Source organism: Humulus lupulus, chromosome 6 (genome assembly GCF_963169125.1).
Source record: "Humulus lupulus chromosome 6, drHumLupu1.1, whole genome shotgun sequence".
NCBI lineage: Eukaryota > Viridiplantae > Streptophyta > Magnoliopsida > Rosales > Cannabaceae > Humulus > Humulus lupulus.
This window is the reverse complement of record NC_084798.1, coordinates 207,680,222-207,697,638: the sequence shown is the minus strand read 5'-3', so window position 1 is coordinate 207,697,638 and position 17,417 is coordinate 207,680,222. Positions and strand designations below refer to the sequence as shown.

At 33.0% G+C, this 17,417-nt stretch overlaps 2 protein-coding genes across 2 annotated transcripts; both read left to right on the top strand.

The window, feature by feature from the left end:
- Positions 1-1,967: 1,967 nt before the first annotated feature.
- Positions 1,968-2,636, top strand: LOC133785915 (uncharacterized). Its single transcript, XM_062225129.1, has 2 exons — positions 1,968-2,468; positions 2,624-2,636. The coding sequence occupies exons 1-2, from the start codon at positions 2,020-2,022 to the stop codon at positions 2,634-2,636; spliced, it is 462 nt and encodes a 153-aa protein (XP_062081113.1). The 5' UTR covers positions 1,968-2,019.
- A 9,145-nt stretch (positions 2,637-11,781) lies between these two features.
- Positions 11,782-13,680, top strand: LOC133785914 (patatin-like protein 2). The gene is made up of 6 exons (XM_062225128.1): positions 11,782-11,997; positions 12,261-12,450; positions 12,580-12,741; positions 12,824-13,126; positions 13,243-13,418; positions 13,596-13,680. Exons 1-6 carry the CDS (start codon positions 11,810-11,812, stop codon positions 13,678-13,680), a joined length of 1,104 nt encoding a protein of 367 aa, XP_062081112.1. The 5' UTR covers positions 11,782-11,809.
- Positions 13,681-17,417: the final 3,737 nt, after the last annotated feature.

The following is a 17,417-nucleotide window of genomic DNA, read 5'->3' as shown; positions in this document are numbered from 1 at the left end:
CTAAACCTCAAAGGCCCTTTTTGTCATTTCCTATCCATTACAATTCTACCACTTCTCCAACAAAACATGTTACTCTCTATGGTTACTAACAGTTACACAAGTTACCATATTACCAGTTACCTGTTGACCCAAACTCTTAAGTCTCCTTGTTTTGATGATTAACAAATATTTTATTATTATTTGTTACTAATGATTTGTTGATTTTGTAGCAAAAACCAAAGTGAATTAGCATTTCAAAGTCAAACTTATGACCAAGGGAAAAATGGTAATTTTACCAAATTTTCCGGAAATGACCCGAAATGGATTTCAAGACTCAAGAAACTCAAGATAAAGGTTTAATTTCATTTCTTAGTCTTGTAAAGTGATTGCAAGTTTACTTTAAGTCATAAGTATAAAATTTGGCTCACTCACATACTAAAAATGGTGATTTTTTAAAAATGAGAAATAAATATCCTAAATTCACTTTTAAGAAAATACATCCTGATATGGTCGTAACGCAATTGGAATTTTTGAAATCGGATAAACGAGCTAAAAGTTATAAAGAATTGAAAAATGGGAAAATGGCATAATTCGGACTTTTGCTCTCTGTTTGCCATCCGGAATTCCGGATTGGAAACCGGAATTCCGGTTGCTCCCAGACCGGAATTCCGGTTCCCCATCCCGACTTCCGGTTCGCGGCAGACAGCTTCGAAAATTAACCCCTAACGGCTATAAACGGCTAGTTTTTTCCCAAACTCTATATAAACTCGTTTTTCACTCAAAGTTGGAGGTTGGCTGAGCATTTATTACATATACCAAACCTAATCCATTGATTTCAAAGAGCTCTCAAAGTTTAACTCATCCAAACACATTTTCACACACTTGAGCCAAAATTTGTATTTATTTCTTCTAAGTGTGCTTGCTAATCACTCTAGGTTTCTCATTGTATTATCATACTTCTAGAGTGATTTTTGCTTGTAATATCAAACACATTCCCATATTGAGATTGAGGTGAGGTTGGCACCGGTTTTGTAAACAACCCGGTTAGAGTGAGATTGGCACTTCAACAATCCGAAAAAGAGGTTGATAGTCCTTGGTGGTGGAAAACTATTGTAAGAGGTTTGGAAATACCTTGGTGAAAATTTCCCGGCTGTAAGGGTTAGTCAAGCCCGCTAACTTGGCTTGATAGTTGAACTCAAAGCTAGGTCCATAGCTTTGAAGACCAAGGACGTAGGTGGCTTAGTTCTACCGAACCTTGTAAAATTCGAGAGTTTGCAATTTCTTAACCTTCAACTCTTTACATTACAAGTTTGATTATTTGCTATATCTATTTGATTGCCATATTATTTGCTTTTACTTGATAAATTTGATTTATTGCATAATTTGGCATATTAAAATTTAAATTTCGAAATTAGTTTAAATTTCCAATTCACCTCCCCTCTTGGAAACATATCTTGGGTTAACAATTGGTATCAGAGCAAGAGCTCATTTATTTGATTAGATTTCACAATCTAGAGCATGGCGTTTCCAAGTAATTCACAAAATAACATGTTAGAAGGTTTAAGCACAAATAGAGCACCATTCTTCAATGGAGTAGACTTTCCTTATTGGAAAATTAGGATGGAAACTTATCTTCGATCTATTGATTATGATTTGTGGCATATAGTGTCTAATGGTCCTTACATTCCTAAACATGTCATTAATGGTGTAGAAGTTATTAAGACACATGAGGCATATGATGATGAAGACAAGAAAATGCTTTCTAAGAATGCTAGAGCTAAATATGCACTTATATGCGGTTTGGATAGAGATGTGTTCAAAAATATTGAACAAGCTTCTACCGCTCATGATATGTGAAAAATGCTTGAAGTCACTCATCAAGGAACAAATGCTATGAAGGAAACTAAAATTCAAATTTATTCTACTCAATATGAGAACTTTAAGATGAAAGCGGATGAAACTATTGCTAACATGTATACTCGTTTCACTACTATCACTAATGGTTTGAATTCTCTTGGCAAGGTACTTTCACAAAAGGAGATGGTGACCAAGATTTTGAGAAGTCTCACCAAAGCCTATCAAGGCAAAGTGATTGCCATTCAAGAAGCCAAGGATCTCTCAACACTTCCCTTGGAAGAACTAATTGGTTCACTCATGAACCATGAAATTTTCATGAGTGCACAAGATGAAGAGGAAGTTGAGAAGAAAAAGAAGACTATTGCATTCAAGTCTTCCTCCTCCCGTGCCATTAGTGAAGATGATGAGGATAGCCTATGTAGTGACATGGAGGACTTGGCACTCTTCTCAAAGAAATACAAAAAGTTCATGAAATTCAAGAAGAACTTTGGGAAGAAGCCACAAAGAGGAAGTGACTCAAAAGAAAAAGAAAGAAAAAGCAAAGATGATCCACCAATTTGCTTTGAATGCAAGAAGCCCGGTCACATGAAAATGGATTGCCCAATGAGGAAGAAGAATAAATACAAAGGAAGGGCAATGTTGGCGGATTGGCTAAATAGTGATGAGGAGGACTCCGACAATGAGGAGAAGAATGAAGTAGCAAACATGTGTATGATGGCACTTGATGATGGGGTAAGCATTTCTAACCAAAGTGATTGTGATAGTGAAAATGATGATGATAACTTAGAAATATCATATGATGAGTTATCAAATTCATTTAAGGAACTATTTGATGATTTTGGAAAATTGCTTGCTAAAAACCAAACCCTTAGAGAAAAGACCAACATGCTATTAAAGGAAATTGAGATTTTAAATGAAAAGAAACTTTTGGCTAAATCTCAATGTGCTACTTGTTCCTCATATAAGAAAGAAATTGTTGAGTTGCATGCTAATGTAAAAAGCCTTAAGAATGACATATATACTTTTACAAAAGGTAAAGAAGGATATGAACTTATGCTAGGGAGTCAATCTTGTGGTTTTGGAAAAAGTGGTATTGGATATGATCCTAGTAGGAAACAAAATTTTTTGAGAAACTTCTTTGTAAAACCAACTAGCCTACCACACTTTACATGCACATATTGTAACCAAGATGGTCATACTATTTCATATTGTCATGTAAAGAGATATGCATATCTAGGCAAGACCAAATGGGTACCAAAGGGTTCCAAAACTAACAAGAAAGAACCCAAAGTTATGTGGGTACCAAAGACCAACAAATAATTTTCTTTTGTAGGAATCAACAAGTAAGAGCAAAAGCTTGTGGTTCTTGGATAGTGGTTGTTCAAAGCATATGACCGGTGACCCATCAAGATTTTCAAGTTTTAAGAACAAGGAAAGTGGTTTTGTCACTTTTGGAGACAATTCAAAAGGAAAAATCTTGGGCATTGGTGATATCGGTAACGTATACTCTCCATGTATTAAAAATGTGCTTCTTGTTGATAACCTTAAACATAATTTACTTAGTATTAGTCAACTATGTGATAAAGATTTTCGTGTTGTTTTTGAATCCTCAAAATGCTCCATTGAAAATGCTTCAACCAATGAAGTTATTTTTGTTGGAGAAAGGAAGGATAATGTTTATGTTATTGATGTTGATTCCTTTGATAGAAAAAATAAATGTTTAACCGTTATGAATGATAATTCTTGGTTGTGGCATAGAAGATTAGGACATGCTAGTATGGATTCTATTTCAAAGTTGGTTAGAAAAGATCTTGTTGTTGGTTTGCCATCTATTCCTTTTGTTAAAGATAAACTTTGTGATGCATGCCAATTTGGAAAACAAATTAAAACATCTTTTCATTCCAAGAAAGAGATTTCAACCTCTAGACCTTTGCAATTGCTTCATATTGATTTATTCGGTCCTTCAAGAATTGCTAGTCTAGGTGGTAAATACTATGAATTTGTGATTGTTGATGATTTTTCTAGATTTACATGGGTTATATTTTTGAAACTCAAAAATGATGTCTTGGAAAATTTAGTTAAATTTTGTAAGAGTGTGCAAAATGAAAAAGGGTATTCAATCACCTCCATTAGGAGTGATCATGGTGGAGAGTTTGACAATGATGCCTTAGAATTCTTTTGTGATGAACATGGTTTTAACCATAACTTTTCGACTCCAAGAACTCCACAACAAAATGGAGTTGTCGAAAGGAAGAATAGAACAATTCAAGAAATGGCTAGGTCAATGCTCAATGAAATCTCATTACCTAAATATTTTTGGGCCGAGGCCGTCAATACTTCTTGTTACATTTTGAACCGTGTTTTCATTAGGCCTAACATGAATAAAACCCCTTATGAGCTTTGGAAAGGGAGAAAACCCAACATTGGATATTTTAGAGTTTTTGGATGTAAATTCTATATTTTGAACACCAAGGACAACCTTGGAAAATTTGATGCAAAATCCGATGTTGGAATTTTTATAGGTTATTCAACACATAGTAAAGCTTATAGAATTTATAATAAAAGAACTAATGTTGTTGAAGAATCTATTCATGTTGCATTTGATGAGTCTAACCCTCCTACAAGCAAAAGTGTAGATGATGATGTTGTAGGTTTGGGAGAGGAGGTTAAAAATCTTGACATTGGAGAATCATCTAACGCTCCATCACAAACTCCCAAAGAGGAACCACCCGTGGAAAAGGTAAATGAAAGCAAAGGTATGGATTCTAACCTTCCACATGAGTGGAAGTTCAAAAGTGCTCATCCTATAGACCAAATTCTAGGTGATCCTTCACAAGGAGTCACAACTAGAAGCTCCCTTAGAAACTTGTGTAATTTCATTGCTTTTATTTCTCAAATTGAACCAAAGAATTTTAAAGAGGCCGAGTTCGATGAATCTTGGCTTCTAGCTATGCAAGAAGAAATAAATCAATTTATTAGAAATGATGTTTGGGAGTTAGTTCCAAGACCATCACACCAATCGGTGATTGGAACAAAATGGGTCTATAGAAATAAGGTAGATGAGCATGGGGTCATTGTGCGTAACAAGGCTAGATTAGTGGCCCAAGGTTACAATCAAGAAGAAGGAATTGATTATGAGGAGACCTTTGCCCCGGTAGCAAGACTTGAGTCCATAAGAATGTTATTAGCTTTTGCATGTCACAAGAATTTTGTCTTGTATCAAATGGATGTTAAAAGTGCTTTCTTAAATGGATACATTATGGAAGAGGTTTATGTCTCTCAACCCCCCGATTTTCAAGATCACAAACACCCTAACCATGTTTATAAATTAAAGAAAGCATTATATGGTTTAAAGCAAGCTCCTAGAGCTTGGTATGATCGTTTAAGCACTTTTCTTATCTCAAATGGTTTTTCAATGGGAAAAGCGGACAATACACTTTTTATTAAAAGAAAATCAAAAGACATTATTATAGTACAAATCTATGTTGATGATATTATTTTTGGTGCTACTAATGATGCTCTTTGTGAAGAATTTTCAAAGTGTATGCATAGTGAATTCGAGATGAGCATGATGGGAGAGCTCAACTTTTTCCTTGGACTTCAAATAAAGCAACAAAAGAATGGAATATTCATAAGTCAATCCAAGTACATCAAGGATCTACTTCAAAAGTTTGACTTGGCCAATACAAAGTCCATGAAAACTCCTATGAGCACCTCCATAAAGATGGACAAGGATGAAAGTGGTAAGGATGTTGACATCACCAAGTATCGAGGTATGATTGGTTCATTATTATATTTAACCGCTAGTAGACCCGATATTTTGTTTAGTGTTGGTCTATGTGCTAGGTACCAATCATGTCCCAAGGAATCCCACTTAAGTGCCGTTAAGAGAATATTTAGATACTTGATAGGCACAATGAATCTAGGGCTTTGGTATCCCAAGAACTCAAACTTGGAAATCATTAGTTACTCGGATGCCGACTTTGCCGGTTGTAAAACGGATAGGAAAAGTACTAGTGGAACATGTCACTTTCTAGGAAACTCTTTAGTGTCATGGTTTAGCAAGAAAAAAAACTCGGTAGCCCTATCCACAACCGAAGCCGAATACATTGCCGCCGGTAGTTGTTGTGCTCAAATACTTTGGATGAAACAAACTCTTAAGGATTTTGATGTTGATTTTGAATGTACACCCATAAAGTGTGACAATACTAGTGCCATTAACCTCTCTAAGAATCCAATCTTGCATTCTAGAGCCAAGCATATTGATATAAGGCACCACTTCCTTAGAGACCATATCCAAAGAGGTGACATTATGCTAGATTTTGTGAGCACCAATTTCCAACTAGCGGATATTTTCACCAAGCCTCTTAGTGATGAGAGATTTAGTTTTATTAGAAGAGAGCTAGGAATGACCAACATAAATGAAATTTAAGGTTTACTAGCTACTTGAATACCATATCTCTCCTTACTTACTTATGCATATATACTTTCACTATAATATGATTCTAATGCATAAATAAGCAAAGTCTTTTAATACTTGACCTATTAGATATATGTCTTTGAGAATAACAAATTATAGGTCATGGTGTGAATTTTTGGTGAACTTTGAACTCATTTTTGATTGAGTGAATATGTGAATTTTTGCATATGTGTTTAGTATATGTGTTTATGTGTTTGAACATGTCTAAATAAGTCTATCTAGTATGCCTATAGGGTTTCTATGCTTGAATTACTCTTTGAACAATTTTTAGGTATGCTAAGTATTGAAAATTTGTTAGTTTTTGCCTAAATGAGTGTTTTTCGCCAAACTTACTCAATTTTCAACATTTTTCAAATCCGTCAGTTTGAGCACCTCACATTTAACACATTTGAACTATTGCAAAAAGAATTTTTCGATTTGGTTGCATAAAACTCATTTTTGGTAGATTTCTACTTTTCAAGGCCTTTTAAGGTATTTTTCGAAAAATCTACCCTAAATTCTCAATTTTCAATATTTTTTGATTCCGTCACTTCACACACCTCATATTTGATATTCTTGAACTGCTGAAAAAGAATTTTTCAATTTGGTTGAACAGATTTCATTTTTGGTAAGTTTTTAGCTTTCTTAAACTTTTTTGAAAAGCTTACCGTAAATCGTCATTTTTCAACATTTTTCAGATTTTCTTGTTTGATCATATTCATTTTCTCATATTTTAGGTGTTAGAAAAAGTTTGGGGTCAATTGGGTTAAAAACGAAGATTTTTGGCACGTTTTTGAAAAAGGGGCTGGGCTGCTGCACCAACCGGAATTCCGGTTGCCTGTGCACAGACCAACCGGAATTCCGGTTGGCGCTGACAGCAGCCACTTAAGGGCTTTTTGGTCGTTTCAAATGAAATTTTTTCCCCATAAAAACCCTACCCACGAGTTCCATTCTCCCATTTTGATTCTACAACCTAAAATACAAGCATGTACTTGTGTGTTTGCATGGCTTTATGCCTTATCTCCTTGTGTGTTTATCTTTCTTGTGTTTGGTTGATAAACCTAGTTTAAACCTTGTTGCTTGGATGTTATTTTGGATTCACTTATCTTCCTTATGTATGAATGTTTAAAAAGTTTAATCTATGTTTGCTTATGATTTATTTTGTGAATTCCTTTGCCACTCTTTTTGATGAATCAAAAGGGGGAGAAATTAATTGAGATTATTTTAACTTTGGCACAAACCTCAATTTTTGGACTAACTTTTTATTTCACTATGAGTAATAAATTGAGAGGGAGTTTACAAAATCATGCAAGGTAAAAATCAAAGGTAAAGTTTCAAATTTTTAAACCCTTGCACACATTAAGGGGGAGCTAATCTAATATTAATATTTAAAAATATTTCATTTTCCTTTTAAAATAATCAAATATTTGATATCATCAAAAATGGGGAGATTGTTGACCCAAACTCTTAAGTCTCCTTGTTTTGATGATTAACAAATATTTGATTATTATTTGTTACTAATGATTTGTTGATTTTGTAGCAAAAACCAAAGTGAATTAGCATTTCAAAGTCAAACTTATGACCAAGGGCAAAATGGTAATTTTACCAAATTTTCCGGAAATGACCCGAAATGGATTTCAAGACTCAAGAAACTCAAGATAAAGGTTTAATTTCATTTCTTAGTCTTGTAAAGTGATTGCAAGTTTACTTTAAGTCATAAGTATAAAATTTGGCTCACTCACATACTAAAAATGGTGATTTTTTAAAAATGAGAAATAAATATCCTAAATTCACTTTTAAGAAAATACATCCCGATATGGTCGTAACGCAATTGGAATTTTTGAAATCGGATAAACGAGCTAAAAGTTATAAAGAATTGAAAAATGGGAAAATGGCATAATTCGGACTTTTGCTCTCTGTTTGCCATCCGGAATTCCGGATTGGAAACTGGAATTCCGGTTGCTCCCAGACCGGAATTCCGGTTCCCCATCCCGACTTCCGGTTCGCGGCAGACAGCTTCGAAAATTAACCCCTAACGGCTATAAACGGCTAGTTTTTTCCCAAACTCTATATAAACTCGTTTTTCACTCAAAGTTGGAGGTTGGCTGAGCATTTATTACATATACCAAACCTAATCCATTGATTTCAAAGAGCTCTCAAAGTTTAACTCATCCAAACACATTTTCACACACTTGAGCCAAAATTTGTATTTATTTCTTCTAAGTGTGCTTGCTAATCACTCTAGGTTTCTCATTGTATTATCATACTTCTAGAGTGATTTTTGCTTGTAATATCAAACACATTCCCATATTGAGATTGAGGTGAGGTTGGCACCGGTTTTGTAAACAACCCGGTTAGAGTGAGATTGGCACTTCAACAATCCGAAAAAGAGGTTGATAGTCCTTGGTGGTGGAAAACTATTGTAAGAGGTTTGGAAATACCTTGGTGAAAAATTCCCGGCTGTAAGGGTTAGTCAAGCCCGCTAACTTGGCTCGATAGTTGAACTCAAAGCTAGGTCCATAGCTTTGAAGACCAAGGACGTAGGTGGCTTAGTTCTACCGAACCTTGTAAAATTCGAGAGTTTGCAATTTCTTAACCTTCAACTCTTTACATTACAAGTTTGATTATTTGCTATATCTATTTGATTGCCATAATATTTGCTTTTACTTGATAAATTTGATTTATTGCATAATTTGGCATATTAAAATTTAAATTTCCGAAATTAGTTTAAATTTCCAATTCACCCCCCCTCTTGGAAACATATCTTGGGTTAACATTACCATTATCTCTCAAGAACTAATTTACAAAATCCCCAAAGTACCGCTAGACTCCTCCCGAGCCGGGTATAAAATCAAGTTGTGACTATGAGTTATCTAGCTCTCTAGGACCGTCTCGGCACATGCATCACATTGATATCACCACACCTACGTGGTACAAATCACATAACATAATTATCACGTTTATGCCCTCAACGGGCTAAAATGGTCACACATCATAATACATATAGTCATGCATCTCAAATACTCAAATAGTCATATAACATGCTTTAAAATCATAATCATGCATCTTAATCATTAAATTCACACATACTTCCCATTATGCCCCCCAGGCACACTAATCAAAGCCCTTAAGCCTTATTAGTAAATTTGGGTCGTTACAATAAATATAAATATAAACATATACATTTTAAAACATAAAAAACATATATATATATAAATAAAATTATATATATACCAGTTTAAATATATATATTAATTTAAATATATAATATATATATCAGATTATATAATATATATCAGATTATATATAATATATAATATATATCAGTTTATATATATAATATATATTAGTTTATACATATAATATATAACATATATAAATATATATATCAGTATATACCAGATGGTGTGGTGGTTTGGTGGTGGCGGGGTGGTCCGGTCTGCGTGGTGGTTCCGTGGTGGCGGGGTGGTCCCGTCGGCGGGGTGTACAACTGAGAAAAAAAAATAGAAATGAGAGGGAAAATTTATGGGCAAAACAAACAAACAATGGGGAAAATAAAATAACTTACCTTACCTTGAGAGGGAAAATGAAGGAGAGAAGAGAGGAAAATGGTGAAGATGAGAGAAATCTGAGAAAATGAAAAAAGTGGAGAAGAAGGCTCGGGCGGCTGAGTTATAATGTTATGACTTTTGCCGGCGCATTTCGTTGCGCCGGCAAAAGTACAAAATTGCGTCGGCAAAAGTTTATCAGAGAAACCCTAGTTCAAAACGACGCCGTTTAAATAAGCATACATTTACTGACGTATTTTTTGACTTTTCCCGGCGCAACGAAACGAGCCGGCAAAAGTCTGGCCACCTACCTCCTTGAAAACGTGCACAACATTAATTTCACGCTGACTTTTGCCGGCGCGTTAGGTGAATTGCGCCGGCAAAAGTCCCTTCATAATATATTGTTAAACTTTTGCTGGCGCAACTCGGAATTGCATCGGCAAAGGTTACTTTTACCGGTGCAATTCACTAAATGCGCCGGTGAAAGTTGTTTTTGCCGACGCAATTCCGAATTGCGCTGGCAAAAACCTTGTTTCTTGTAGTGATTGCCAAATTTAGGCCATTTCACATTCACTGTTTTCCAAGTTAGCGAGTCAGCTGGATGTCTCAGCTTACCGCCATTTACTCTATCTTTGGCATTATTTAACGCCCAAATGTGACTTCCACTTAGCGGTAGTCGTAGTATAGATCGGGTGATCGATTCCATAAGGACGCAAAGAAATAAAGTTAAATAATAAATAAAGTTAAGAGATAAATAATATAAAAAAAGTAAAATAAGTGATATTTTTGTTGTTTTTGAGATTTAAAGATTAGAAATAAAAATAAAATAAAGTGTGATGTAACAATAGTGTGATCTACAAGCTATGATCTGTCCATTTAATTATGCCACTAAATATATTTATATATATATAACGAATTATCACTTAAACACGTGGTGATACTTTCTCACTTTCTTTTGTTTTCTCTCAAGATATTATCCTCCTGTTCATGAAACAGCCTCTCAACAATGCCAATCTTGGAACTTTCAAAATCAACAATTTTCATTCTTATTAAAAATAATCATTCCTTTAAATTCAATATTACAATTCTAGATACTTACTAATATATTATTAATATTAAATTTAAATTTTCTAATTGGACTGATTCATACATTATCTTCCATTATAATAATCACATTTGTAAAACCAAATCAGAAAGGAAAAGTGTCACAAGAAAGAAGACGAAGCAGTCTCTCTGATAAATCAGTTATTGTTGGAAGTATTCTTCGTATATTTTCGACTAGTAAATAAACAGTACATTGTATCTCTTGTATCATTGGCCAGGTAATTGGAAAGTTGAAAAAATAGTCATATTGATACTTTAGATATGTTATTATACGTGGTCCAATTTCAACGTAAACGAGAAAGTTGGTAATAACAGAAAATTATTTTGAAAAAAAGAGAGAATTATTTTGACTGACCATACATATGATCACCCACTTATGTGTATTATATCCTAAATTAATATCCCATTTTCTGGAAGTAGAATAGTAAAACAAAATTATACATATAAGGACACTCGAGATTCATTTCTTACACCCAACACAATCAATATTAACTAGCTACATACCTCGAACATCTTTCTTTCTCTTAAGCCCTTCTCTTGTCTTAAAAATTATAAGATTTTTTTTCCTCTTTAATTAAATCTCAAATAATCTAAGTTATTTATTGCAATGGAGAGAGCAAGGTCATTCTTACAATCTCCAACTTATGGAAATGTCATCACTGTTCTTAGCATCGATGGTGGTGGGATAAGGGGTATTATTCCCGGCTCCATTCTCAGCTGCCTAGAATCTGAGCTCCAGGTACGTACAAAACGACGCCGCATCCACATGCAACTTAATATATATTCATTTTTTTGTGAAATTATACAATATTATTATTAATTCTCTATGGTTCGATTATGTGTTACAAAAATATATATATCCATGCAGAGACTAGATGGCGAGGAAGCAAGAATTGCAGATTACTTTGATGTGATCGCTGGAACTAGCACAGGTGGGCTCGTTACAGCCATGCTTACTGCTCCAGACGAAAACAATCGACCATTATTTGCTGCCAAGGATATCATCAAGTTCTACCTTGAACACGGTCCTAAAATTTTCCCTCAAGAAAGGTATAATTAATTAATGGCTCTATATATTGGGCAGCTATAGCTATATATAATTATCCAATAGATTGATCGAACAGTTGTTAATTTTAGGAAACCTAAGCTCACAACATGTTAAGTGTGTACATAAAATTAAGCCTAAACTATATATATAACCAAATTTTTTCTCAAACTCAACAAAATCTAAAACAGTCTGCATGTATTGATCGTATATGAAATATATATATATTTATATATATATATTGACGTTGGAATTCATACATATGCAGCGTGCCAGTACTTGGTGGTGCGTTGGAGACAATTAGAGCTATAACAGGTCCAAAATATGATGGCAAGTATTTGCGTAACTTACTAAAGGAAATACTAGGAGATCTGCGATTGCACCAGACATTGACTAACGTTGTTATCCCAACCTTTGACATAAAGCGCCTCCAACCCACTATCTTCTCTAGCTATGAGGTAATTTAATTTAATTAAATCTATGTTATTACATATCATTCAGACCCTTTTACTCTAAAATTCTTCATTTTATAATTTTCATTTGGACCTGGTTTTAGTAATTAATTATCATTAATTATGTTGTATTAGGTGAAAAAGAATCCCAGCCAAGATGCCTTGCTCTCTGATATATGCACCGGAACTTCAGCTGCCCCGACCTATCTTCCGGCCCACAGTTTTGAAACCACACATTCAAACGGCCAAGTTAGAAAGTTTAATCTCATCGATGGTTGTGTCGTTGCAAACAATCCGGTAAATTATTTCATATATATAATATTGGGTTTTCGAAATTTAATTTTTCGGGATTAATAATAATTGCTGTAAATATTTTCAGGCTTTGGTGGCCATAAATGAAGTGTCAAAAGAAATCCAACAAGGAAATCGAGACTTCTTTCCGATCAAGCCTACGGAGTACGGCCGATTTTTGGTTGTGTCGTTAGGAACTGGTACGCCAAAACCTGATGAGAAGTACAACGCAATTGAAGCAGCTAAGTGGGGTGTTGTGGGATGGCTGACCAGCCACCATTCCACTCCTTTGGTCGACATTTTCACTCAAGCAAGTAGTGATTTGGTCGATTTTTTCCTCTCCACTGTATTTCAGGCTCTTCAATCTGACAAAAACTATCTTCGAATCCAAGTACGTTGATCATATTTTAACCTAGCTACATGTAATTAATACATGATTTACTTTCATTGATGATCGAGATCTTATGGTATTTTGATTATATAATAATAAATCGGTGAAAATTGCAGGATGATACACTAGGTGAAAAGGTATCTTCTGTGGATATTGCTACCAAAGAAAACCTGAATGAACTTGTGAAAGTTGGAGAGGCTTTGTTGAAGAAACCGGTTGCCATGGTAAATTTGGAGACTGGTTCTTTTGAGCCTTCTCATAATGATGTGACAAATGAAGAGGCTATCAGAAGGTATATATATACATATACTACTCGTTTGTTATAATCATATATATATATATAAAAATATGTATACTACGTATGTACACTTTAACTCAATTATGCCTAATTAATAAATATCATCGGCCTTAATTTCCTCATGAATATATAAGAAAATTAGGAAATAATTCTTATTTATATTTTGTATAGGGTTGCCGGAATACTTTCCCGGGAGAGAAAGGCTCGTGAGGCTAGATCACCAATTGCAAAAGCCGCGACTCCAAGTTCGAAATAAATGTTTAATTGTGTGGTAGATATATGCTTATCAATTTAGCTGAGAAGCTATGATATATATATATATATACTACTGTGTTCTAATGGATTATATATACCATTCTCTATTTGTAATATTTACTAACTCTGATTTTGGATGCGCTGAGTTATCTAAGCAATTCTTGATATTGTTATTCTAAATTCTTTTTTTTCTTTCTTTTCGTCTTGTATGAATAAAATACCCAATTGGTTTCCATTTTATTGACCCATTTTCATAATTAATTCTAATTTATAATTTGATCAATCAGTTGTTGCTTGCATGCAATGCACGATTTAATGCCGAGATATATACATTAGTTTTCTTTTTAATATATGTTATTTGTCTGAATTTCTATGTCGTTGTTATTATTATTATTATTGAAATATTATATATACGACAACATTTTACACTTACATTGTATGACATGGTGGGCTTTTTAATGTAATATTCAACTAGATATAATATTAATGAATTTTGAAGTAAGATTAATATGCAAGGACATATATAAATCACACATAACCATTGACATTTTCACATCTTTTTAAATTGTATAATTAAAATTAATTACACATCCACATGTAATTTATGAGTATTGTTATAAAGCAGAAGATGCCCAACACCACATATAATTTAATTAAAAAGAATAATCATTCAACCACAACTGTAATTTTTTCTACCCATTAATTAGTAGAGATTAGTTAAATGTTGTGTATCATATTTCAACACGTTAATACAAAAAGTAAAAAAATCAATTGATGATTCCAACTGCCCAATTATTAGTAGATATTGTGTGGTTGTAGAAATTGTCTTGATATTGATTTAATATTCTTGAGTTTGAATTTTCATCCTCATCTTCAAAGTGAAGAAAAAATAAAGCATTAGAGAAATTATATTGGCCTAATATATTTTTAATTATATATATAGTCGCATCATTCTATAAAATATTGATAAATTAAACTTATTGTAACTAAAAGTATACTTTGCGCAAAATAAATATATAATTTGTTGTAATGAATTTGATCATTGTAGTATATTTTTCTACTAAATAGTACATTTTAAAAAATTTAATCAATTAATATTTTATTCTTTTAGGGAGGACACCCTGATCAATTTATTATATGTATATTGTAATAATATTAAAACTCTCGATACTATATACTTTTATAAGGCCAATTTATTCTACGAAAAACTTAAGTTTAATTAGTCACAACAAAATATGTCACTAAAAGTGAAAATTATTGTGAGTAAAGAAATATGATCGTACATTATTAGTTACAAAAAAATTTGCCCCTAAGAGCATTAGTTACAAAAATCACACTTTATTAGTTGTTACACACAATTTTTAGAAATGATTAAAATCAAGCTGAAAAGAAAATTAGCTTGAGAAATGTATAAAATAAGCTCAGAAAGATGATATTATGGAATTTTTCTACGGTGGCCAAGCTACGCTATACATGGGTACACGCTCGAAGTAGTATTTAGGCTTCTTTCAAGTCGAGAGACAGACATCTCGAAGGGATATGACCTGGTTATTAGCTCGAAAAAGGCGCATGTGTATGATTCAACTCAAATGTACATAACAACTTTATAAATATTGTAATAAAAGTCGTTTTTAAGTTTAAATAATAGTTCAACTTTTATAGCAAACCGATCAGATATTTGGTTAACGTACTTTTATTATTATCTACTGTAAAATATTTTGTAACTTCACTCATAAATTGTGGGAGAAGAGTTTGATACGTGTCCTATAAATAGACCGGCCATATTCATTAATTGTTTTATATTCACTTCTTGTATAAAAAATACTCTAGGAAATTATTTTGTTTAGCTTTGACTCAAAATTATCAATAAAAGTGACTTGTGAACATGCCTAGATTTTAATTACTGAACCACATAAAAATGTGTGTTCATTTTTAAAAACCAAAGTAGTTAAAAACCAAAGTGAAAAATAGGCTTTCTACTTCGGTTATTACGTAAAAAGCGAAGTAGAAAGTGATGATTCTACTTCGATTTTTACATAATAACCGAAGTAGAAAGTGGGGCACGCTTCCTTGCTGGGCACTTTCTACTTCGGTTATTATGTAAAAACAGAAGTAGAATCCTCACTTTCTACTTTGGTTTTTACATACTAACCGAAGTAGAAAGCCCCCCCCCCCCCCCCCCCCCCCCCCCCTCCCCCCCATTTTTTTTTAATAATTATTTTTTAATGGCTCAATTGTAGAGTCTCAGAATTTACTTAGCTAGTTAGATAGTAGTAGTAGTAGTAATAACTAGTATTAGTTATAGTATGTTCATTACTGTGGATTTTGGTTCAAACCGGGACTTAGTTGGAAACTCCTAAAAATAGTTATGGATTTTATAAGTTTAACCTATAGTTTAAGAATATTAATTATAACATAAGGTTTAATTAATATTGCTGGTTATTAATATGATGATTATTATAACCTAAGGTTTAGATAGAGCCAATATGATTATGACACTTGTCATATGCATGATTATTAAGGAGTTATTATTTTAATAAGGGAAATATAAGGCTTAGTCTTCACCAGAATCAGTTAGGAGCATGATATTTATTTAGATATTTAGACTCACAATTTTATTTATTTGTGATTTAGATATTTTATTTATTTGTGATTTAGATAATTAAATAGATTTTTCGTAACTTTAGGGTACTGTAACTTCTGACCTATTTTTGACCTAGTTATGTTATGAATTTCGTAAAATAGTATTTCTAAAAAGTTGTAGATAATTTAATTAGCTTTCTAAAGGTATAAAGATATTCTAAATCGGATTTCTACAGCTCCAGATATGTTGATTTTACTATAAGTTAGTTTAGAGTTACGAGATTTAGAAAGTTAGAAGATTTTTATTCCTTAGGATTCTATTTTAAATTTGAATTTAAATTTGGATTATAATTAGAAGATTTTTATTCCTTAGGATTCTATTTTAAATTTAAATTTAAATTTAAATTTGGATTATAATTAGAAGATTTTTATTCTTAGAACTCTATAAATAAGACCTAGCACCAAGCATTTTTCATTCATTCATCAAGCTAAGTTAAGAGGCTGCAAGTTGCTAGGTTATTGTGAGAGTGTAAACACTTGGGTTGGGGATTATACGCTTAATCATTTTTAAGCTTACCAAACACCTGGAAAGTAAGGTTTATAACACATTTCGGTTCAAGGTTTAGATTGGTCATAAAGCATTCAAGGTATTCCAAAACTCTAGTTCATTTGGCATTATTTTCTTCAAGTTCTTATAGTTTTCTACTCAGCCCCTAAACTTTATTCTTTATTCTTTGATAGGAAATCTAAGTTCTTGAACATAAGGTTTTTGGTAAGTATATTCTTAATAGTTCTTCCATTCTTTTCATCTCATTCTCTTTAGTATACTCACCCTTCCATTTATGGTTTTTAGGAGTGTTCCAAAGTCCCAAAACTGTTCTCATATCCCGGTATTTTTGGTAAGGAAAATAGGCTAGATCTTGTATGTTTGTATGATATGTTATGTTTTTATGTTATGTTATGTTTAATATGTTATGATAAGTTTATGTTTTTATATGTTATGTTATGATTTACCCTACCTCAAATATTAGACAAGGGACGTATATGGGTTATCATACACTACATGTGATCTAATAACCTACCTCAAATATTAGACAGGAGACGTAGATGGTTTATCACATGTCATAATGGCCATTATTAGTAGTCTTATATAGT